At 36.2% G+C, this 24,111-nt stretch overlaps 1 protein-coding gene across 3 annotated transcripts in view; it reads left to right on the forward strand.

Moving 5' to 3' along the window:
• Ccser1 (coiled-coil serine rich protein 1) overlaps nt 1-24,111 on the forward strand; it is a 1,141,750-nt gene that overhangs the window by 603,366 nt on the left and 514,273 nt on the right. Inside the window, exon 10 of one of the 3 annotated variants that reach the window (XM_036181696.1) lies at nt 1,424-1,583. The exons of the other annotated variants lie outside the window; for them this stretch is intronic. Coding sequence (XP_036037589.1) covers nt 1,424-1,483 — 60 coding nt within the window. The 3' untranslated portion in view covers nt 1,484-1,583. Of the gene's footprint in view, nt 1-1,423; nt 1,584-24,111 lie in introns of those variants that run through there. 3 annotated transcript variants of the gene reach the window in all.

Here is a 24,111-nt window from a genome sequence, read left to right on the forward strand (position 1 = left end):
ACATGAGCTTAACAGATCATCAGTCAGTACCATAGGCACCCTAAAAGTAAATTTTTAAGTATGTTTTTCTACACATATCTCTGGACATGTATCATCAGGGAGCTTTCTTTTCAGGACTAAGAAAATTAATCACTGTCCACTTCATTGGGTAGTACTGCTCTGTCCACTGAAGCTATAGTTTGTGGGTGCTAATTTGAAAGCATTCAAGCCTCACAGCCTCATTTACAGTAGCCACCAATCAGCCTGAATGTCCACGTAATGAACAATATTCTGTGAGTCAATGGACAAATGTCTCTTAAAAATGCTATTAGTACATAATATGTGTATACTGTACACACACTGCACATAGACACCTGCACACACACACACACACACACACACACACACACACACACACACACCATGTCTCAGTGAACTTTGCAACGGTAAAATCTGAATTTCTTAAACCTAATGACTGCTCAGATTTTCCATTTTCTGATTATAGCACCCACTGTTCTCATACAGAGCTGTTCCACAGACATTGCTCCATCACAACTTGCTGTCCTGTGCCTCAGTTCTTGAGTGCCTTTTCCTATAGGGTTTCTTGGTGTGGACTCAAATAAGGTTTCTCTTTGTGTGGAATCCCTTCAGAAGTTGCCAGTACTGCTTTAGAAACCTTATAGTTGCAGATCTGATATGTTGTTATATTTTGTATACTGACATGTGACACGTGTGTGTGCGCACACACACAGATACACACACACACACACACACACACACACAAACATATCCTTTATATTGGTACATAACACAGTCTTGTACTATTTATCCTGTGGTCTCATAGTTCTCTTAACAACAATTTTACTGAGCTTAGGAATGAGTGAAGTGCTCTATACTTTGTAGACATTACACTTCCTTTCATGAATATTTGCTAAGTGGATTTTCTAGTTTTAATATGTGTGAAATAGTTTGAAATGTTTTAATTTCCTATCATGTGAAGTTTCAGCAGAAATGATGGACTAAAGAATGGGCAATAATAGTTGCAGACTATGGGAATCACTCTGAAGCTTTGTGTGCAAGGCTCAGATAGTAACTGTGGAATACACAATCTTCAAGAGAACCTTGTGCTGTTTACCTGTTACCTAATTTTCTGGATGTTTTTCCATTGAAGAATGCATAAAGAGTTGAAGAAAACTCTATTTTCTACCTGTTTAAAGAAAGGAATAATTATGTCAACTATCCATTCTTACATTTTACATTGCTAAAATAAATATTCTTTGTGAATACTATGAACAAGTTTTGACATAAAATCAACAACAGAAGAGTTTCATGTCAATCTGTATTTTTATTTAAGTATTTAAACATTTAATATCTTCTTTTAAAATTTCATTTCATTTTGTTATTTGCCATTCATTTCTTTTTGTTTTTTTTTTTTCTTTTCAAGGCCCTGTGGAATCCTACATGCACGGGAGGTTTATTTAAACCAGTATATATTTCAAGCTAAATTCAATAATCATTTGACCATGAATAATTCATCACTGATCTTTGACATGTTAAATGTTGAGAAAAAGAATTTTTTCTATCATTCCTTCTGTTAACTATCTTGTAGAGTATGTAATATAGAAATTGTTTCATTATAAACACTGTATACTTTTGCATTTATAAACAGTTTCCACAGAATATTGGTGAAGACTGAATGGACATACTTTTGCTTTTACTTACTTTTTTAAAAAATAACAAACTTTTATTTAAAGATTATCTCTATATGCAAATATACTAAAATGTATTATTCCACTTGGTGGTAAATATTGTTTGATCACCCTCCCTATCCATATCATTTGTTTCTCTGGTGATAAACTTTGTTTTGTTTTTATGTCACATTCTATATGCTTTAGACAGATTGGAAATGAAGCCTTAGTTACCTCATCTTAGCAGGATAGTTCCCAGTGATGAACTGGATTATTTGTGACCACATTACCACCAGGAGGTGAAATTTGGATGTCTTCAAATGGAACAAATACGTGTGGCCTTTATTTAACCACAGAATGTAATACAGACAGAAGCAAATTATATCTGTAAAAAGCAGAAAAACAAACATATCTTTTGCAGAGTGACAGAAGTTTATTGAATGTATGTGGTACAAGAAGAGGCCTTACCATGAACTTAACCTCTGTGGGCCCATTTTTATTACCTTTCTATGATAGCCCACTTCATCAAATGGCATAGTAGCCAGAAGGCTCTCTTGAGCAGTATAGTTTATTGCAAGGGTGGTTCAGTGTTGTGGGTAGGATGTTGGTCAGTAGAAGGGTCACAAGGCTCAGGAGAGAAGAGTAGATCTGAATGAGCCCCTCTCCTTTGTAAAGATACAATGAAATGATTATCAATAGTAATGTATAGAAATATGCTATAAATTTATTAATTTATTTGGATCTTTATATAACATAAAATATGAGTGACCAAATGCTGGGTGTAAACTATGGTGTTAAATAAATTTATAAATATATTTATTTACAAAAAAACATTGTATGCGCTCTTATTGACTTTATCCCTTTAAGTATTCTAGGATCCAACATGCAAAAATATTTTTGTTTCACTCAAAGCTTTCTACAGTTCATTTTCTTCTATTCTTTTAGATTTCTTACATTTGACATCTTTATAAACAGAATAGGGAAAGACTTCATCTACTTTCATAAGGTATTCCTTTCATAAATTTTTTCATCCACTTGAATGGTCAGTACATTTGGAAGAGGAATCCAGTAAAAGAAAACTTGAAGAGACAGAAAAAACAAAATCTGGAGTTAATTACTAGAGTTAGTTGATAATGAAAAACACTTTTGATTTCCTCAAAAGCCATGAAGCATGCATTAGCTGTCAATACAGATGGGAACAAGCCACTTTCCTCAAAGGTACAACTTCAGGATGTCCCTTTAATAACAACAAACTGTTTCCATTGTGATCCTAATAAACTTCCCATCTCTCTCCACTCTCCACCTCACCATCTTGTCTTCCATTACTAAATACAGCATGCTTACAAATCAATACTTTCAATTTCAAGAAATACTCTCCGAATTTTTCATGTGCTTATTACACAGTGTGAATATTTTTTATATTTCTCTTTGTTTCACTGTAACACTGTTGTTCTGCAAGTCTTACTCAACTGCATAAAACATCTATAAAATACTTATGGGAGGGTAATAGTTATGTCTATAAAAATGTATAAGCACTATAAAACTTATCATCTGAATCTCCTGGTGCACACACACTAAGGTTGATAATTATTTTCAAAAGCTGAGCAATAGGAACAGGGTATGTGTCAGGGCTGTAATCTGTATACTACTAGTATTTATTGATTAATAAAAACATGCCTAAAGATTTACTTACATGATAAATATGATATATCTCCTTTTCGTTTATCCTAGAACCAGAGGAAAAGTATATTTTAACAAACATGCCTTTTACATTGTACTTATTTTTCCTTACAGGTTATCATGATAGGATTCTATCTGATTTTAATTTTCCATGTATACACCATTTGAAAAAAAGCTACACCTGACTTGTTCTATTCACTTAGTAATTGTCATCACACTGTCATATGTTGTCACTTTACAAAACAGAACAGCCAGTCCCCTCTGGATACTAATAGACATATATCAAAACATTATGTGGTGCACCTTTGCTGTGTACAGTGAAAAGTAAATTTAAAATAAGAAAGTTCTGTATACGGTAATAACAATATGATTTTGTTAAGGAACAAAAGCAGCATTTTTAAGCTTTCCCTATATTGGTAAATGTTAGATATTAAGGTATTATAGCCACACTTTCTCTTGCAGTTACAGCTTTCTGAATTTTCATTGGTAATATAATTGCTTTATTTGAAAATATTTTCTAGATTTTACTTAAAGCATAAAAATAACACAAAAAGGAACAATCAAGGTAAATGTGTGTGTGTGTGTGTGTGTGTGTGTGCGCGCGCGCGCGTGCGCGTAGGTGTGTATATTAAATAAGGGTTAAAAATATTCTTTTTTACTAGACAGAATGCAAATTTAAAAGACCAAAAAAATAGAAAAGGACAAGCCTGCATATAAGGATAGTCTCACACAGTGGTGCTCAAGAGATGACCCAGCAGTTAATAACACTTGCTACCCTTTCCCAGAACCCAACTTCAGGTCCCAGCACCCACACAATATTTCACAACCATCTATAACTCATATTCTAAGAGAAGTGACACATGCTTCTTGCTTCCTCTGGCCTCAGACAATCAAGTATGGGGAACAGAATTACAAGTAAAACATATATACAAAGAAATGTTTAAACATTTAAAAATACATTATATAATAAATAATGACGCATGATTAGAAATTTAAATAGCTAACTTTGGGTATATTTGCACTATAAATTTATTTAGATAAAACAAGTATTATTCAGAAAGAAGATACCTGAGTCTATGTTTTTAGGCCATTACCACACATATTTGTCTCTAGAATAAACTGTGACTATTTTCTTCTGAAATAAAAACTGTAATTTTCTGTTGACACTTTCATAGTGAAGAAAGAACACTCTTTCCTGACTGCCTGGAAGGCCAGTAACACATAAAGGATAATTCATTTCTGAAGTAGGAATTGGTGGCTGTGCAAGGGTAAGCTGATGCTGCCTACTGCTCTCTGAGTCTTAGTGTCCATTTTAAGTCTCCAGTAAAATGAAAGTGCCTCAGGGTGGAGAAAGTATTCTTTCATCTCCGTGGAGAGTAAGAGCTACCATTGTTTCTCTACTACCTGTTCTTTAAAGGTCCAGAAGAGAGACTAGGTGTTACACCTACCATTCTTGCTTTTCATTGACACTTTGTCTTAAGAGTAATGACAAGACATCTAACCTAGGACAAAAGATGGAGTAAAAATGAAAGAACAAGAGATTTCTTGAGTAGTAAGTGTGTTTGACTTTCTTTATCTCCTGGTTCATGTTTCCCAAATGTGCATATTTAAAAAACTTAGTTTTAGCATTTAAGTTGTATACCCTGTAAGTGTTCAGAAAGCACTGTGATTTGTGTTTGTGACAGTCTCTATCATCCAGTTTTAGACACATGAACTTAGAGACAGGTCCCTTAAATTAATAACTGATATCTGGACAACTAATCGTGTATGTCAGTCATTCATGTGGAGCAGGAATAAAGCCTTACATGTCTAGAAACCCACAATCCATGATGTTAGTTTCCTTACAGTTTGTTATCAGAATGAAAGCTTCAAAAAACATTTTGTTTTTGAGGGACAACCATATAATCTATTAAGTAAATTGCAAATGTATTTTGGGTTACAATGGGAGAGAATATTTAGTACCTCACACCAAAAATCAAATGCACATGAGTCAGAGATCTTCTCTGGTAACATTTTCTTCACTGAGGTATCCATTTCTTCTGTTATATCTTTACTGCCTAAGATTCTTTCCTCCATCTCCTGCATTCTCTTGGCTAGACTTCCTGCTCAAATTCCTAAATTTTTCATTTCTGAATTTTCCTCAGTTTGAGTGTTCTTCATTGATTCCCCCCCCTCCATTTTTGAGGCTTGAACAGTTTTACTAATTTCTGTCCATTTCTGTGTTTTCATATATTTCTTTAGGGATTTATTCATTTTCTCTTTAAGGACCTCTACCATCTTCATACAGACTGTCTTAAGGTCTTTGCCTTGTGTTTCAGTTATGTTACAATATTCAGGGCTTACTGTAGTAGGGTTGCTAGACTCTCATGGAGATGTGTTGTCCTAGCTCTTATTGAGTGTGTTATTACACTGGTGTCCAGGCATCTGGGTTATGAAAGATTGTGATTATAGGTCAGATATTTGGTCTTATCTTTATTGAGTGGGTGGTTTGTCCCCTGGTGTCTATTGCTGTCTCTGGTTCTTAAGAGAGTGTGGTGGCTCTGTAATTGTCTGGTAGGATCATTATAGGTATGACCACAGGTGGTTCTGGACAAAATTTGTTTCTAGGTACTAGGATTTGGCATGTAGGAATGGCAACCAGCTAAGAGAGTGAGTGTCCACAGGAGGGAGTCAAGCAGACTGTTCCACCAGTATCTGAGACAGAGAGTCATGAGAAGCTCCAGAAGGTAGGTAGTCTGCTACAAAGCTGGGGATGAGACTATGGGATGGATATGGACGAGAAGAGAGAAAGCAAAAAACTGAAGCTGGCCTTTGTGCTTTGCTGGCCTACTGTCTTCTCTGACAGATTTGGCCATTGGGTTTCCAGAGAGAGCCTGCTAGAGTTGGAGACTGGAAGAGAGCTAGGAGTGAGGAGGGATGTTGGAAGAGAAGATATTCATGATCCACTGGAGAAGAGGCCAGAGAGGAGAGAGATGCCACAGAAAGTAGTCTGCTACAGAGCCGAAGGTGAAAAGGGAGGATTGAATTAAAAGAGAGAAGGGTTAAGCAAAGATCTGCATGTTATCTCATCTGCTTCCCTGGCCAGAGTGCCCTATGAGTTCCCAGGGAATGTCTGCTGGAGTTGGAGCCTGGGATAAAGTGATGAGTAGGGTGGGGGGAAGTTTAGAGGGAAAGATCTTTATGATCCACTGGAAAAGATGGCAGAGAGGGAGGTGAGGTTGCAGTAGGTGCTCTGCTACAAAGCTGGGGATGAGACTAGGAAATTGGATTTGAACTTCAGGATGGAGAAGTGAAGATCTGTTATTAACCTGCCTGTTTCTCTGGCTCATGCAGCCCAGAGTGCTCTGAGGGCATGTCTGCTGATGTTTGAGGGGGGTATAAGCAGATAAGTGAAGAAGTTTGAAGGAGAAGGTCTGAGTAAGCAGTTGGATATCCAGACAGAGCAGAAGGGGATGGTGCATAGGTGGTTTGTTCCAGAGATGGAGATGAGATTGGGGGATTGGACTTGGAGGAGATGTGAAGATCCACAGATAGGCTGCCTGCTTCCTTGGATGGAGTCCTGGTATAACTTCTTTAAGACAGTTGATCATGCTTGACAATATTTATCTCAGAATTATTATTGTACCTATCAGAGTAATTTATTGTGACACTGTTGTTCCAGCAACATATTTAGTCATTTACCTTCCTACAACTTTATCATTAAACACATTTTTTCTTATGTAAATATCTATGTCTCTAGAGATTTTAAGTGACAAGTAAAATATCTTAAATGTGTGAACAAAAATAATGTTCCTCTTCCTAAATAACATGCTTTGCTTGATACAGAAATAGGTAATTTATATCAACTAAGACAGGTAGATATAATGCATCTTTTTCTCCTGACTAATGTGCTTTAAATTTTTCCCTGTTGTCTCCTAAATCAGGTATTACATTTCAGTCTTCTTGATGTACACATAAAATCTCCTTCAATCATTCATTACACAATGTACATACATGTTCACTTAATGAGAAAGTCATCTATTGAATTTTAACTCTTAAACCAGGCAAGCTGCATTATTCTGCATGAACTTCATTGCTGAAGGTAAATGGAAATGTTTGTATTGCTTACAGTTTCATAATTCCTACTCTACCAATTGAGTCAACTATTTTAATTTCAAATTATAAAAACATTAACATATTAAGATTTTGATTAGCATAACTCTAAACCTAATGCTTTACTAACCTCAGTCTCTCTGTCTATATACATACATACATATATATGTGTATATACACACACACACACACACACACACACACACACACACACACATATATATATTCGTATTCACCATGCATATGTGTATGGAATTAGATGTTAATTTTTGACTGAACATTTTCAGAATATAAAATGTATTGTGTCAAGCTGGAAGATAACTTTTTTCAGAATTTGAGAAATTCCATTTTTATTTGTTCTAAATCCTATATATGTGTATATATATTTGTATTTATATCATATGGTCTAGAGAAAATCCACATAAATTCAAAAATATGAGTTTATGTGTTATTTTTAAAGTTGAAAATCCTATTGATTGAACTTCTTTATAAATGTACAAATTTTGAAGTTATTTCCTGGCATTTGACAGTAATTAATCTTAAGTTATCAAATATGTAATATTGAAATTCCTGAGCTTTTTATATATTATAGAAAAGACATAACTAAAATATTTAGCCGGGCAGTGGTGGTACATATCTTTAATCCCAGCACTTGGGAGGCAGAGGTATGCGATCTCTGTGAGTTCGAGGCCAGCCTGGTCTACAGAGTGAGATCCAGGAAATGCACAAAACTACACAGAGAAACCCTGACTCAAAAAACAAACAACCAAAAGAAAAAAAAAAAGAAATATTTAGAAGATTTGGTTCTTTACAAACTTTTCTGAACACCAGGGAATATGTGGATTCCCAGTATTTTCCATTTAATTGTTTATTCAGGATGTGTTTTCATTTAACTGAAACATTTCCTGGACATTCACAATGTGCTGAGTCCTAAGCTATTAAGCCAAACAATACCACAAACCAAATCACCATAGAAGTAAGGTCTGGGAAGATTTGCGACAGGAGCACACTACTTTTTAAATTACGATTACATCAAAAATACATTCAACATGATCATTTCAGGAACACAGTACATTTTAACACAATTTATGATCAACTTTTATCTTGCTGATTTGAGGGACTATGCCATATACTGGTTCAGAGAAAAAGAAGTGATATTGGTATATAAGAACATCAAGAGTTTCAGTCACATCTGTAGCTCCTTGTGTTATTTTTACTTCCATGGATTGCCCATTTGATTGGTTTAAAAGGACACCAATATGGTCCTTATGGTTAGTTATATCAAATATTTAGAATTTTTTTTAATTTAGAAAATTAGGTAATTGTACAATAAAATGAGATGACATACCATTTTGTAAAAAAAAAAAAAAGTAAATAATCTAAAAGAATATCATGTTTCATACTGGGAAAATGTATTAAATGCTATGGAACAGTGGAGGTGTGGCAGTCCTCATGTCAGTGGATAAGAAGCAAACTGTTCTTTGATCTTCAGGAAAAATTTATTACCGTGCACAATATATCACCACATCCTTCTTCCATGTCCTTACATAGGCTTCCAGCAGAAAGTGGGTTTTTCCAGCTCAAAAGACCTGGATTAGCTGGGTGGTGGTGGCACACGCCTTTAATCCCAGCACTCAAGAGGCAGAGCCAGACAGATATCTGTGAGTTCGAGGCCAGCCTGGTCTCCAAAGCGAGTTCCAGGAAAGGCGCTACACAGAGAAACCCTGTCTTGAAAAAAAAAAAAAAAAACAACAACAACAAAAAAAAAAGCAGACTGGTGGTATAAGCCTTTTAGTCCCAGCCCTTCTGAAGCTGAGGCAGATGGAGATCTGTGAATTCAAGTCCAAACTGGTTGGTCTACATAAAGAGTTCTAGGAGAGCCAATAAGACCCTGTCTTAAAAATAATAAAAAATAAACTAAAAAATAATTAAATGAATGGTGTTGACACACACTTTTAATCCTGGCACTCAGAAGGCAGAGGTAGGCTGATCTCCGAGGTGGAGGCCAGCCTGATCTACAGAGCAAATTGCAGGACAGCAAGGGCTACTCAGAGAAACCATATCTCAAAACAAACAAAATGAAAAGAAGCAGAAGCACTCTATAAGCGACCGACTAGTAGTCAGAAGTCTCCCACACTTGTGTCTTTTCTTCTAATGTGAAACATTTATTAAAACAAATTTCTAAAATGTAGTAAACTCTATGTCAGATCATTTAGGTATTACTTTGTTCCACTAAATTTCTTGAGTATCTGTTCTATGCCAGAAACTTGTGGAAGTCTGAAATGTCAGTAACAGTAGCTATCATTCCTCTTATATACTATTTTTATCTCACTTAGTAAACATTTTGACTTTAAATGGCAGGTCCCTAATCTCTCCTGAACAGATGACAACATTGGACTTAGACACAATAAACCATCACTTGATAGTACAGTGTACCTGATTGTTCCTGAGCTGATCTTTCATCTGGGAGATGGTCTTTGTCTTTGCATCATTCCCCCACCAGAACCAGTGATAGCTACAAACAGAGATTTGGTTTCATTCCTCCATCTTATGTAGAGGACTGATATGCTAGATGAACTCGAGGTAGAATTATTAATTATCTCATTAAGACTGATTTCTAAAATCCTAACTAACATTATATAAGAAAGTGAAAAGACAATAGACATCTTGATAATCTTTTGATTATAGTGTGATATTCTAGATTGATTCTTGGAGAGAATGAATGAGTTTCAGTTTCAGTTTCTCACATCACCTCTCACCTTGAGCTATCATATACAGATCCTTTAAATTTTCATCTGAGAGATTAACTAAATTCAATGGACACTAAAATATATTAACTATAATCTTCTGTTGAAGGCTGGAATAAACAAAGTACAATACAAAACCACAGTGCTGAGTTCTAATGTCACTATATACCAAGCAAATAGAAAAATGCTGTTAAAAATGACACATTACCATGTCTCTAGCTATCTGATTCAGAAAGGTAGGATCTAACTCATTTCTTTTGGTGCACAGGCTGTTTGCAGTCAGATGAAGTCAGAAGGCATATATTGATAACTCTTTAGCAAGCTTATCTGTTAATTAAAATCAGCAAGGCTTCTGCCCACAAGCCTGGTTATCGTAGATATGGAGAGTGCCATTTTTAGCACCCCTGGGTAGCACTGAAAGCAGTATGATTACATAGTGAAATATCTGTTTATTGTCATGCTCTACACACAAAGACAACCATATGTCAAATATCTAAGTTCCACAGATAGCAGCATCAAAAATAATCCAGTGTGGTATCTCTCGGCAGCCCTGGTTTACACTTAATAATACCTGACTGGGATCTTTGCCAGCACAGGCAGGCACTTTTGTAAGCAGCGTTGATGGGAGTATTACACTAGACTTTCACTTAGAGTGTATAGACATTAAGAGAACAAATAACTATATCTCTAACAAATCCTTGGGTGTGTTCCAAGACATTGGCATTTGGGTCCTTCCTATCCACTACCTCATTCCCAAGGATTGTAGAGCAAACATTTTTTTTTTTTTCTCTCCATAGTCCTGGCTTTGCTTACTTTGCACAGAATAGAAGAAAATAGAAGCATGCCCTTAGAACATGACTTTCAGTGGTGTATTCTTACCAAGAAGGGATGATAAAATTTTACTTTTACAAAAATCACTCTGTACCTGAATGATTTGTGAAGGAATTCCTTACAGTGTAGAAGTCTTTGAGCCAGAAAGGAAAAGCAACACTGATAAAAGCTTCTATTTTGTAAAAAGGAAAATGATTTTTTTCAGTAGGTTTATTTTTCAGTTACCTTCCTTTCATAAATCTCGCGAAATACAAAGAGCATGGAAAATGTGGATTAAATGTTCTCCTTCTAACTTTTCATAAATTCTCCTGCTTGAAATTCTGTATATGGTTCATAAGCATTGTTAGAAATCCAACAAGAATGTAAGAAATGTCTTTCATAAATGTAATTGAAGATGTGTTATAAAAACACTGTGTGTTTGATTTGCTTTTGACTAACTGCAAAGTAAAGCAGGATTTATGTCCAGGTTCCAAGAGAGACACAGGAGAAAGATTGCCAGCAAATATAGCTGATAATACTTCATTCTGAAGCTCTAAATTGTTTTAATCTTATTATTATCATTGCATTTAGAAAGTTAGAGTCTCCAGGGCAAAAGGGACACTAACTTCTATTGAACTTCTCTGGTTATAGTAAACTAACCAGATAGGAGAATTCTTAATGTTAATTTTACTACACATATACACATGTTCATTTTTCACTTTCCCATTGCTACTAGTATGAAGAGGAAGAAAACAGTATTAGAACTGTCAGTTGGCAGTAGTATATAATATAGTAGTCAGCACTTGAACTGTTTATTAGTATGGTGTTTTCACTACTTTTCATGGAAATAACAAGACTTGCTCACTCTCTCATAGCATGCCTTTTCCTCAGGAAGCCCCATGCTGCCACATTCCTAAAAAACATGTTCCTTTCTCGTCTTTCTTCCTTAACTCATGCTCTCTAAATCTGTATGAGGAAACAGCTTATCTTCTCCATGTTGTCTCAGTACAGTCTCATTTGCAGATTATTGCTTTCCTGTGGCAATGCTTGTCTTAGTTAATTTCCCTAACAATGTGATCATTATATCTGACAGGAAGAACTGAAAGAGTGAAATACGTACTTTTTGCTCATGGATTTGGAAGAATTTTGCCCATAATAACAGAAGAGTTATGTTTTTCATATCTGTCAAATATAGTGGGCACTGTTTGCATCATGGCTATCCACTATAGCAGACCAGGAGCAGAGTATGTAATAAGAACCAGGGCAAGGTAAATCTTCAAAAGCACTATACTAGTGCAGTATTTTCCAGTATTTTCCAGAATCTCTAAGAAGTCTTGTGAGCTGAGGAGCAAGCCTTAAAGACATGAACCCATAGAGCACACTTCAGATTCAAACCAGGGCTTTCTGCTCTTGGCCCTCAAAGGCTCATGGGATTCCCATAGTGCAAAATACACATATTCTAGCTTTAACACTCTACAAAGCTTTAAAATTTCCAACACTGTTTAAAAGTTCAAGTGCAAAATGATTACTGAGCTTGAAAGTGAACTATTAATAGGGCAACTGACCCTATATAATGAAAAAGATAAATTGCATGCTTTCAAAATACACAAATGCATAAGGTAAACATTCCCATCACAAAGGGGAGTTTTGAAAGCACAGAAAGGAGAAATGGTGACAAAGAAACTCAAGCAGGAAACATTTTAAAGTCCTGTTAGTTCATTGCTAGTATCCAAGACATATGGTGCCATTCATTTTGTGAGTTCTTGTGGGACATGGTGTCTCTATTTGGCTGTCTACACTAGATACCTAAAGATTTTTGAAAATTATTCATATCCTTGCAGTCTTCACCCTCTTGTAGTCTCCATTTCAGCATGAACTTCACCTTTACTGCTTCATTCATAGCTCTCCTGGGGCTCTCTATTGAGAACCCAACCCTGCTACATATAGTATAGCCTCATAGTCTTTTCTCAAAAAAAAATCTTACTGGAAGACTTCATAAAATCCCAACTTTAGCATTGTGTATATATGCAAAACGTGTGCCATGTGGATTATACTAGGTTCTACCACCAGCTTTCACAGTGGAACTTTGAACCACCACAGTAGTGGTCTTTAAGTGCTGGAGGGCTAGATATGTGACTTGACTTTCCTAAGTGGTCATGTCCAAAGATAGAGCACCATAGCTCTCTCTCTCTCTCTCTCTCTCTCTCTCTCTTTATGAAAAGATCTTTCAATGAATCTATACCCTTTCAGCTTTCTGAAATGTCTTTAATTTCTGAAATGTATGTACTCATGGTGTTTTCTTTACCTTCCTATTGCAAAAGGCATAGACACTATATAATGACACTCCTCTATTTAACTACATCCACAGGTTTTAAACAAGCTCATTTTCTGGTTAAACTTCATGTTTTGTTTTGCTTTTTGTTTGTTTTCTTATATCTTGCTGTTTTGATTTTTCTTCTCAATTTGCATTGTGAACTTGGCTAAAGGCACCCATAGATATTTAATTATACCACAGCCTGAATGTTATGCTGTCTTGACTACTTCTGGACTCATTCTCTCAACATTTCAGGACATAGGCAAAATATCAACAGATTCGTTGCCAGAATGTATCACAAAACTCTAGTTGTATTTTTCAGTAAAAACTTCATTCCCATCTGAAACCTCCCAAACCCATTTTTCTCTTCTCCGTTAATCTCAGCATTCTAGCCTTTCAAATTAATATACGAATATCCCATGAGTACTTCTTGTATCACTCTAGGTCTTCTTTAACCTGCATATACAAATTTTCTGAATGCTTTCTGCAAACCAGTTCCAAGTAAGATCCACATAAGCAGACTGAGTTAAAGCAATGAACCAACTCTCTGCTTCCAACTTTCTGCATTACTATGTGTTGCTTCAAGTACTGCCAGTTGAACACAAGGAACAATACAGATTGGGCAAGAGCTCTACCACTGAGAAACCCAGCCAACTCCTAATAAACACATCATAGAAATAACACCATATGACAGAACCAAATTAATGGCAGAAGGACTTATTTGAGCTAGTAATCTCTGAGGTATCAATGCAATGTGCCAAGGAGGGTATGGGCTGCATGGGTGCAGATCAGGCTGTTCATGTCATGGTAGACAAGGAAGCAGAATGTGTGCCAAAACCAGGAACTTGGGCAAGCCTTAAAGACCCATCTTCAATGACTATTTCTACTACTAGGGTATAACTCATTCTATAGCAGTGGTTCTTAACCTTTGTAAGGCTGCGACCCTGTAATACAGTTCTTCATGTTGTGTTGTCCCCAACCCTAAATTATTTTCATTGTTACCTCATAGTTGTCATTTTGATACTTTTATGAATTATAATATAAATATATTTTGAAATAGAAATTTGTCTAAAGGGTCCTGACCCACAGGTTGAAAACCATTGATTTACAGTGTCCCAAAATAATGCTACTAGCTGAAGAAAAAGATGTTTAAAACGTGAGTCTAATGTAGGTATTTTGGATTCCAAACATTTAAATTTTTGATCAAGGTACAGGGGAAATAAGGTTTTATATTAATTTTACATGAATTTCTGTTAATTCCATGAGATTTTTTTAAAAATCATACACAATTGTAACCTATATTTAAAAAAATTCAACTTTAATTTTAGTATAGTAGTTCTCATGGCTGGAGAGATAGACCAGTGGTTAAGAGTATTTGCTACTCCAGCTGAGGACCTAGGTTCAGTTCGCAGAAACCACATTTTTGTCTCACAACTACTTGTAACTCCAGCTTTAGGGGATCTGATGCCCTATTCTGACCTCAAGGCACTGCATTAAATACATGCAGGAAAACACTCATATGCACATAAATAAACCTACAAAATCAAAATGAAGGAGTCTGGGCATGATGCCACATGCCTTTGATCCCAGCATTTAGGAGGCAGAGGCAGATAGGTCTCTATGAGATCAAGGAGAGACTGGTCTACAGAGTGAGCTTCTGGTGACCCAGGACTATATAATGAGACTTTACTTCTAAACAACAATAAAAGTAAAAAAATCAATGCTCTCTTTTATTTATTTTTCTTCACTTTAATAAATGAATTTGTTAATATATTACATGATTAAATCTCTCTTACCTAGCACTATTAATTCAGAGATCATTTATCATGGTGAGGTACTATGTAAACTAGCAACAGAGAAATACCTCATGTGTTATGATTTCATTTGCAATTATTCATTTGTTTATTTTCATCATTAGTGTATGTATCAGAGTATGCTGTATTAGAATGTACATGTGACTGTGAGCACCCATGCATGCACATGGAGACCAGAGGAGAATGTTAGACACCTACTCATTAAATCAAGGTGCTTTACTCTCTTGAGACAAGGTTTCTCCTAATATATGTAGAGAGAATGGTAAGATCAAGCAACCTTCCCAACCTTATCAACCAGAGTTCTGGGATTACAAATGCCTAGGGCAACACTCAGATTCTTAGGTGGGTGTTAGAAATTTGAATGCAGGTCCTCATGCTTATAGAACAAGACTCTTACCCACTGAGCTATTTCCCAGTAAAAGAATACAACATTTTTTTTAAAGTAGAAACACAGATAAATATGAAGACAAGGAAGGAATCATACTTTATTTCATCTGTTTTCATATTAATACATTCATACATTTATAACTATATTTGATGTAGTCATATGTCCATATGGTTTTCTTTTTCATTTTAATAATTTGTTTATAGTCATAATTAAATATAGATAATTCTCATTTCACAATAAGATTAAATTCATAGATTGAAATTTTATAATGAAAAAGGTGCTTTAACCAGAGATCTCTAGCCCATGAAAGGATCAACATTCCAGATGTGATGTCTGGTTTTCACTTACTGAATAATGATTTTCCACAGTGGCAAATCAAAAACACCACAGCACAGACTGGTGTAAGTCAAAGGCTATGTTTATATATATATATATGTGTATGTGTGTGTGTGTGTGTGTGTGTGTGTGTGTGTATGTATATATACATATATATGTATATATGGTGAATATATATATATATATACTATATATATACACACATATATGTATATATACATATGAAGATGATTTTGTATTGTCTAATACTTGCTGATACACCAACAAATAATTCAGAACTATATTATACATTCTCATGAGTTCTTTATGTCTGAAAACCATCTAAAGAAAGCTAAAGCCTTTTTCTCTCCATAAAATTTCTTATAAGACAACCTGACTTTTAGAGGCATGTCCTTAGTAATAAGATAAAATATAGAGCCCATTACAATTGTCTCTGACATTCTCTAATCTGTCATTAACTTGCCTCTTAACTACTTCTCAGAAAAGCACCTAGTAGCTTCAACAAGGCTAACAAACCAATATTTGTTGATTTTCATGAAAATTCATTCCACTCAACAAGTAACAACTTCTGCAACATTTTCCTATAGAGATACATTGCATAGGCCCATTTCAAATCATACTTTCTATGATAATTTATGCATTACTCCCTTGTTCAGTGTGTGGCCACATGAAACAAAATTCTATGCTATCCCGCTGCATGAAACTTGTTCAGCTTCAGTGAAAGGTCTCAGGAATGGATATCAAGACTTATTTATATTCTCTTAGAACCTAAGGTTTGGTAATAAATATTAACTTTATTAACTTTTAATAATAAATGATCCAACTGTATAATTTAATTTATTACATGTTTCTGTGCATTTAAATTATACTTTACTTAATATTCTTTGGGCATTTGTTTAATAAAATGATGAATGTTGTATCAATTTGTATTCTACTGTGCCATGAAGACCACAACCAAAGCAATTTGAGAAGGAAAGGGTTTATTTGGCATATATATATATATATATATATATATATATATATATATATATATATATATATGTCACAATCCATCATGGATGGAAGTTAAGGCAGGAACTCAAGTTGAACATGAACCTAAAGCTGAGATCATGGAGGAACACTATTTACTGGCTTCCTTGCTTTGGTGCACTCAGGTTGCTCTCTTATACAACCCAGGACCACCAGCACAGAGCGGCACTGCTCACCATGGTTCAGGCCTCCAACACCAAACATTAATCAAGAAAATGCCCCCACAGACAGACTTGCCTACAGGTCAATCCAGTGGAGGCATTTTCTCAACTGAGGCTCCATCCTCTTAGATCTCTCTAGTTTGTGTCAAACTAACATAAAAACATAACCAACACACATGTGCTCCATCACAAGACACGGAAGATTCTCTTGACATAGGTCACCTACTAAGTATTTAATAAGATGGATACAGATAGTTTATCATGTCTCCATGGTTACTTTATGCCAAGTGCTTCCAACTTCCAGGTAGAGTGAGCTGACTGAAAGCATGTACAGGAAGAGAAAGAACATACAAGCCTTTCTGGTCTCTAAGAGAGCAATATAAATCCCAAGAAAGCAACTTTTTCAGGAAAATGTGAAGACATTGCTCTAAGATGGTAATTTTGTTTAGTTACTACATAAGGAGGATAAGCAACTCACTGCTTAAAACAATTAACACTGGCAATGCTGAAATGGTTGATAGGCTTAAAACCACTGTTTCTTCCCTAAGTCGTTCAGTTTTGAGGTAACAATAGCCCTCAGAACAGATACCTCTGAAGGCACACTGAATCTGGGTGCTATATTTGAAGACTAAAGACTGGGTGGTAAGGGCTGGAGAACAGAGGAAATGAAAGGAATTCAACAGTATTTTCATTGTGTTTATTTGTTTGTGTCAGGATTAAGTGAATTCCTTCCTTTTAATTTATGGCTACCAAATTTTCTTCTGCATTCAACTCCTTGGCCTTACACTAATGTAATGCAATTTGTGTTAAATAATATATGAAGAATGAATGTAATTGTGCCTAAGGTTAACCGCTGTGTCTTTGACAAGAGGTGATTAAACAGGTCTTCTCTCTTCCCAACATCAAGCTCCTTTTGATTCTTTTGCCACAGGTAAGCCAAAGAGCTGCTGCTTCAAACTTTCCAGTGAATTCTATTCTAACTGTTGGGTAAAATTACACACATCACCCAGTTTGGCCCACCTACCCTCCCAACACATTGACTTCTTTGGGGTCTGACTTTCTACTTTTCCCTCTGTGCACAGAGGCCCATTTTGGGGTTTCTACTGCTTCTGCCTATGATCCTATTCTTCTGGACACCTTTAGTACTTCACCTCTTAGAGTTGTATGGCCTAAATATGATTATAAATACACCTCTAATACTCTGTTCTTGTTTCATATATCTCCTATTTTGACATCACCATCTATTATTTATTTATACTTTCTAAATGAATGTAAACTCAAAAAAATTGTAGTGTACTTTTTCTGATTATTTCTGTATTTGGGACAGTAGGTGGTCACAGAAAGGTACTTGGTGAATGCCCTATGAACAAAGGAACACCAATATCTACTGTAGAGAAGACCAATGTCACTTTACAAAAGAGCAACAGTTGTGTTATTTTAATCCCTATACAAGATTAAAGAAAGATTCCCACAGAATCATAAATGCAAAAATTACCTTTTCTGAAAAAGCAAATTGACTTCAGGATATTTAAATTAATAATAATAAGGTGTCTGTTACATAAAACCAAACTCCCATTTGTAAATGTTCCTCACAGTACTTCTCACCCCTCATATGGCACATAGACAGTGATGTCTGAATACTCAGAGGACACTGCTTCAATGCATCCCATTATGACCAATATCTTGTCACATTTACATACATATCTCCTGGTTTTGGTGAAAGGAGTGGCTCTTTTTCTCATTATATGGTATACATCACCCAGAACTCTCCCTATCCTTATGATAAATGTCTAAAATATTTGTTTAAAATTTAGAACAGAGCATGATTTCTTATGAAAATGGTATAATGATACTTCTATGAGCTTTTAAGTTTATTATGGAAAAATGATTTCCCCACGTAATGTTAATGAGATACAAATGGAAAAGTATTATATAGTGGTTTCTGGTTTGATTTTGACCCAAGAAAGACATCTTAACTGTGATCTAGAACAAGACGTAGAACTTGCCAGTGTCTCCATTTGCTCGTGATGAACATATAGGCTATATATTTAACTCTGGAATTTGCTGAGAACAAAGTTGAAAAGTGTATGTGAAAAATCGTATCAGTATCTTCAACAAGCATGGTGAGAAGGCTGTGCTGTTTTTTACACAGCATTTCCTGGGCAATATGGGCTCAGAAATCCACCTAATGTTTTGAATTCAGGTGATTCTAAATGGAGAGTAGTATTTTGCTAGATGAACAATGTGAGGAATAGGGCTCTCCTGGCTGAAAGCACTTGAAGAGGGACAGAGGTTGGAGACAGAATGACAAAACAATAGAGTACAATGACAGGACGGTGACTAGAGGATTTGTTGGTAACTGAAGAAAAGATGGGGGCATACAGTTTTAGATCAAAGATACTGCCTGATAGTGAGAACCCTTGTTCCTATTCAGGCGCATGTTGAGATAACACCCAATTTGATTTACAAAATGATTGAGAATTACACCTCTTGTGTTGGCTCCTTAAAAAAATCATATGGTAATTTGAACCTTAATTTAAGTTTGAATTTAATTTATTTGCAACCCTGAGATAAGAAACTTACAGAGAGAAGAGATTTGTTAGGATTTAAAGGTTGTAAGTTGTAGTCTGAGAGCAGGAGTCTTTTGACTTTGAGTTTCTGGTGTGAGTGCCTGGATAACAGTGGGAGAATCTATGACAGAGTGGACTGCTTGCATCATAATCCAGAGAGGGGCAGAGAAGGAAAGGAAAGAGTGTGGGGTGGCTCGGAGAGCGATTGAATGAGGGAGGAGAAAAAGTGAGGAAAACACTAGTGTAATCCCTTCAAGTATATGTTCCAGTGATACCTCCCACTCCACCTCTTAAAATATCTACCTGTCCAACAGTGCAACTTGGAACTAGGCATTTAATGCATAGACTTTTGGGGGACAGTCATCTGATATAGAGCAGATTTGTAACAAAACACCAGATCTCTTAGTTTCTTTAATCCTTTTTTAAACAATGCCTATAATGAGAGAGGGGAAGGCATACTACTGATTAGTCAGGTGTCTATGACCTATTTGCTAACCTCACAGATCTTGTTCTAGAAGGAATGCTTGTTTTTCCCACCCTTTAAATCCTAATTCTGGCACCTTGAACCTAATGTGCTAGTGTTAGTAGGGAGAATTCTGGGAAAGAAATTAGTATTGGATAAAGTCATGGAGCTACAGTAGACATGAATGGGATTCATGACCCATAAGTATCCTGAGATCGTGGATCTGCCCCTACAAGATATTGACATGTTGAAAAGATCCTTTTGAGTCTGTATGAATCCATAAAGTTATAAAATCATTTTACTCAAAGATTTTGCACAATGCAGCACTGTAACACTAATCTTATAAGGTCTTATTAATAAAAACAAACCCAGGAGCCAGATATTGGGGTGAACACTGAAAGATTAGAGAAACAGTATAAGCCACAGCTAACCTCACCTTGCTAATTCCTCAGCTGATCTTGTTTCCTAAAACTGGAAGCCTCTGAGTCCTCACCCAAATGGATCTAAAAACCTAAAAGCTTAAAAAGACTAGTTTCTGGTCTTCACACCTTAAATACCTTTCTGCTTCCTACCATCACTTCTTGGGATTAAAGTTGTGTGTCTTTCCCAAGCAAGATATGAGATCTCAAGTCCTGGGATTAAAGGTGTGTGCCACCATGCCTGGCTTCTTTGTCTATCTAGTGGCTAGTCTGTTCTCTGACCCCAGATAAGTTTATTGGGGTGAACAATATATCAATCACACAGCACTTAATTGAAATATCAGCAAAATATTAAAGTGGTTTTAGGTTCATTTGAGGAGCTACATCCCTGTGAGTAATGTAAAACATTAAGTACACTTACCCCAGACCCAAAGGCATTCCCATATCAGCCTCTCCCTGAACATTGTATTAGTTTTTTCATTGGATTTTATTCATTTATTTGCTATAAGAGTCAGATACAACAAACTTCTTCAAAGCCCAGCAGTAGTCAAATTTATTTATTTGCTCAAAGCACTGTAGATTTGCGATAACTACACTGGGTTACATTAGAGTTTTCAGGGTTTGGTTTCTGTTTATGGGTTGAGTTCTAGCTCATTCTGTATGTCTCCTAGTTTTCCTTGGGCTTTCCAGGATGTAATTTTAGTGTCTACAACACCAAAGATCAAAATGTGTGAAAGACAGCAGCTGTTGTAAGAACCCTGATCCCAAACCAGCTTCAGTGTAAAGCTCAATATATCCAGAGCAGGAAACTATGCTCTGCCCATAGGAGGGGGATAGTTAATGTTTGGTGTCTGGAGTTCAACTCCCCATCCCAACTATACACTCTTGGTCTTACATGCTTTAGCAGTTCTTATGTGGTGATCATTGGCTACAAGTAGTCTTGGATATTCTAAATGGGAACACACAAGACATCCTGCTAGGGATTCTGTCATCCGTAATTGTTCAGACCAAGAACTTGGCTGGATGTTTGCACTCATTCTCTCTAGTTCACAGCATAAATGGGAAACCAATTCTTAGAGATAAATAAACTGAGGCTCAGGGAGCATAAGTTTTCCACAATTAACACCACAAGTAAACAGCTAGTCTGAGTTTCACATTGTCTTATTTTAAACTTGATGTTTGTAGGCACCTCACTACATAATATTTGGTCTTATACCATTTAATTTAAAAATAGCAATTAGTATCCCTACCTTGTGAAGATGTTAAGTGAAATAAGATTAAAGAACATGATGAACATAAATTTGATACCATTACCTGAGACTTAATATGGTGTACCCCTAGGAGACAGAGGAGAAGGACAGCCCCTTCTCCACATGCATCTGCTTACCTCTCTGAAAGGCATTTACCTTGATTGCCTCCCTCCATCAGACTTGGCCCACAATCTTAGAGCATCCCTTCTTACCTCTGGACACAATTCTTGTCGTTAACTTTGTCACGTGATACAGACCATTTGTGTTCTGCCCATCTCAGCCATTTATTGGGTCTGTTTCAGATGAATAGCCCAGTTCTGTCTTCAAAGTTAGATTTTTCACTAGTTCACTTCTAACCTGTGCTCTAGAACAAGGTTGTAGCAAAACTTGCCTCAATCAATGCCTCAGAAATATAGAAGTTTCTTTATAAGGATTAGTGTCATGGGTCAGAATGCAGTAATACCTAGAATTGTATCTCATAGGATACTTTCATGCACACTGCTTTCATCACTCATTCACTGTATTTACAAAAAGTTAATTTTAATACATTTTTATGTACAACACTGTAGCAAACAGTCCAAGGATACATAGGCGAGAATGAGACATGATTCTGTGGTAGATAAAACCATTAAGAAACATACTCAATGGAAAAAAAGAATGGAACACCTTGGTTGTAACTTTTGAACTTTCTTTCCCTTATGTAAAGCCACTTAGCCCTTCAATTGTAGCTTGTTTTCTCATATCTATGCTCATCACCTTGTTGCTATTTCATGCAGATTACACTAAAATGTTGACAATAAACTCCTACCTGGAAACTCAGCTGCCCTTCAGTTCTCAAGTGATGGAGACTGGAGTGACAATGACTGACCCTATGTACATCCCTCTCAGCCTTCTGTGGAGGCAAATATTGGGTGACCATCTTTCTGTGATAAATATATTGCTCTAACTGTCAGGCTTTCAATTTGACTCATTGTCATTCCCTCCATATCTGCAATCTGTCAAGGGAAGCTCTGTGTTTGGAAGCCCAACTACCTTATCCCTGCCACATGTTCCTACTCTTAACTAATTCCTAAGCATAGGCAGACTGAGTGAAGCTGTTCTGTGAAATCATGGAATCGTTTTCACCACCTTAGGTATTAGCCACTTCTAATACCTTTGTAAACACTACAAAGAAAGTAGGGCTGATATCCCCACTTGGTATATGAGGCAAGAAAGGCTAGAAATTGAAAATAACTCAGAAAATTGAGAGCAGCATCCATATTCTCATAGTCATACAATCTCCCCTTCAAGATCACTCTACATGGACAGCTGTGCTCTCATTACCCACCACCTCAGCCCAAGCACTGCTGCTAACATTTGTGCATTGGCAGGCCATGTAGCCTTTGTTCACACCCAATGATTTCTTTTTATGACCTCCAGAAAACCATACTGCTTTAGAAAACCGAGATTTCCTGGGAGTCCAGGTCCCACACTATCCCATTTTTGGGGCTCTATTTCCTGATTCCTAAGTTTGCATGGCTTACTTCTCAGAACCATAGACAGAGTTGATTCTCCAAGTGTTCAACTCATCTGCCTTCTTCTAACTGCTCAAGAGTTGTCAAATGTTTCTGCTTCATTGTAATAGGTATCTTTTAGTTTTGCCTTTTCTCATAGTCACATTTATAAGGTTTTACATATGCATGCCAGAAGATAGGAACTTTGGATCAATCCAAAGCCCAAATCATATCAACCATATGCCATCTGATCCATCTTTTTGCTTTGGACCCAGTGAATGAGGCATCTGTACCTTCATTGGCTGTAGCACTAGGTTATACACATAAAATTACGGGAAAAGGACCAGTATGTCTGTCTTAGACTAGTGTTCTACTGTTGTGAAGAGATACCATTTATATGAGGCAACTCTTATAAAGGAAAGCAATTAACTGGGGTTGACTTATAGGTTGAGAGGTTTAGTTCATTATCAGCATGGTGGGTAGCAGACAGGCAGACATGGTGCTGGAAATGTAGCTGAGAGTTCTCCATCTGGATCGGCAACAGGAAGAGAGACAGTAGGCATAGCTTGAACACTTGAAACCCCAAAGCCCAGTGACACATTTCCTCCAACAAGCCTACACCTACTCCAACAAGGATGCATCTCCTAATAGTACCACTCCCTGGTGACTAAGCATTTTAATCTATAAGCCTATGGGAGGGAGGAGTCATTCTTATTTGAACCAGCACAGTGTCAAAGAAAAGAAATGTTTCAAATGTGTATTTGAATGATAATATAATATCTTATTCCCTGAATTCTTATAAATTAAGGAATATAGAAATCATTGATCATTGATATATTATGCAGATTTTATTTAAAACATATTATTATACTACCAAT

Source organism: Onychomys torridus, chromosome 3 (assembly GCF_903995425.1).
Source record: "Onychomys torridus chromosome 3, mOncTor1.1, whole genome shotgun sequence".
In the NCBI taxonomy this organism is placed as follows: domain Eukaryota; kingdom Metazoa; phylum Chordata; class Mammalia; order Rodentia; family Cricetidae; genus Onychomys; species Onychomys torridus.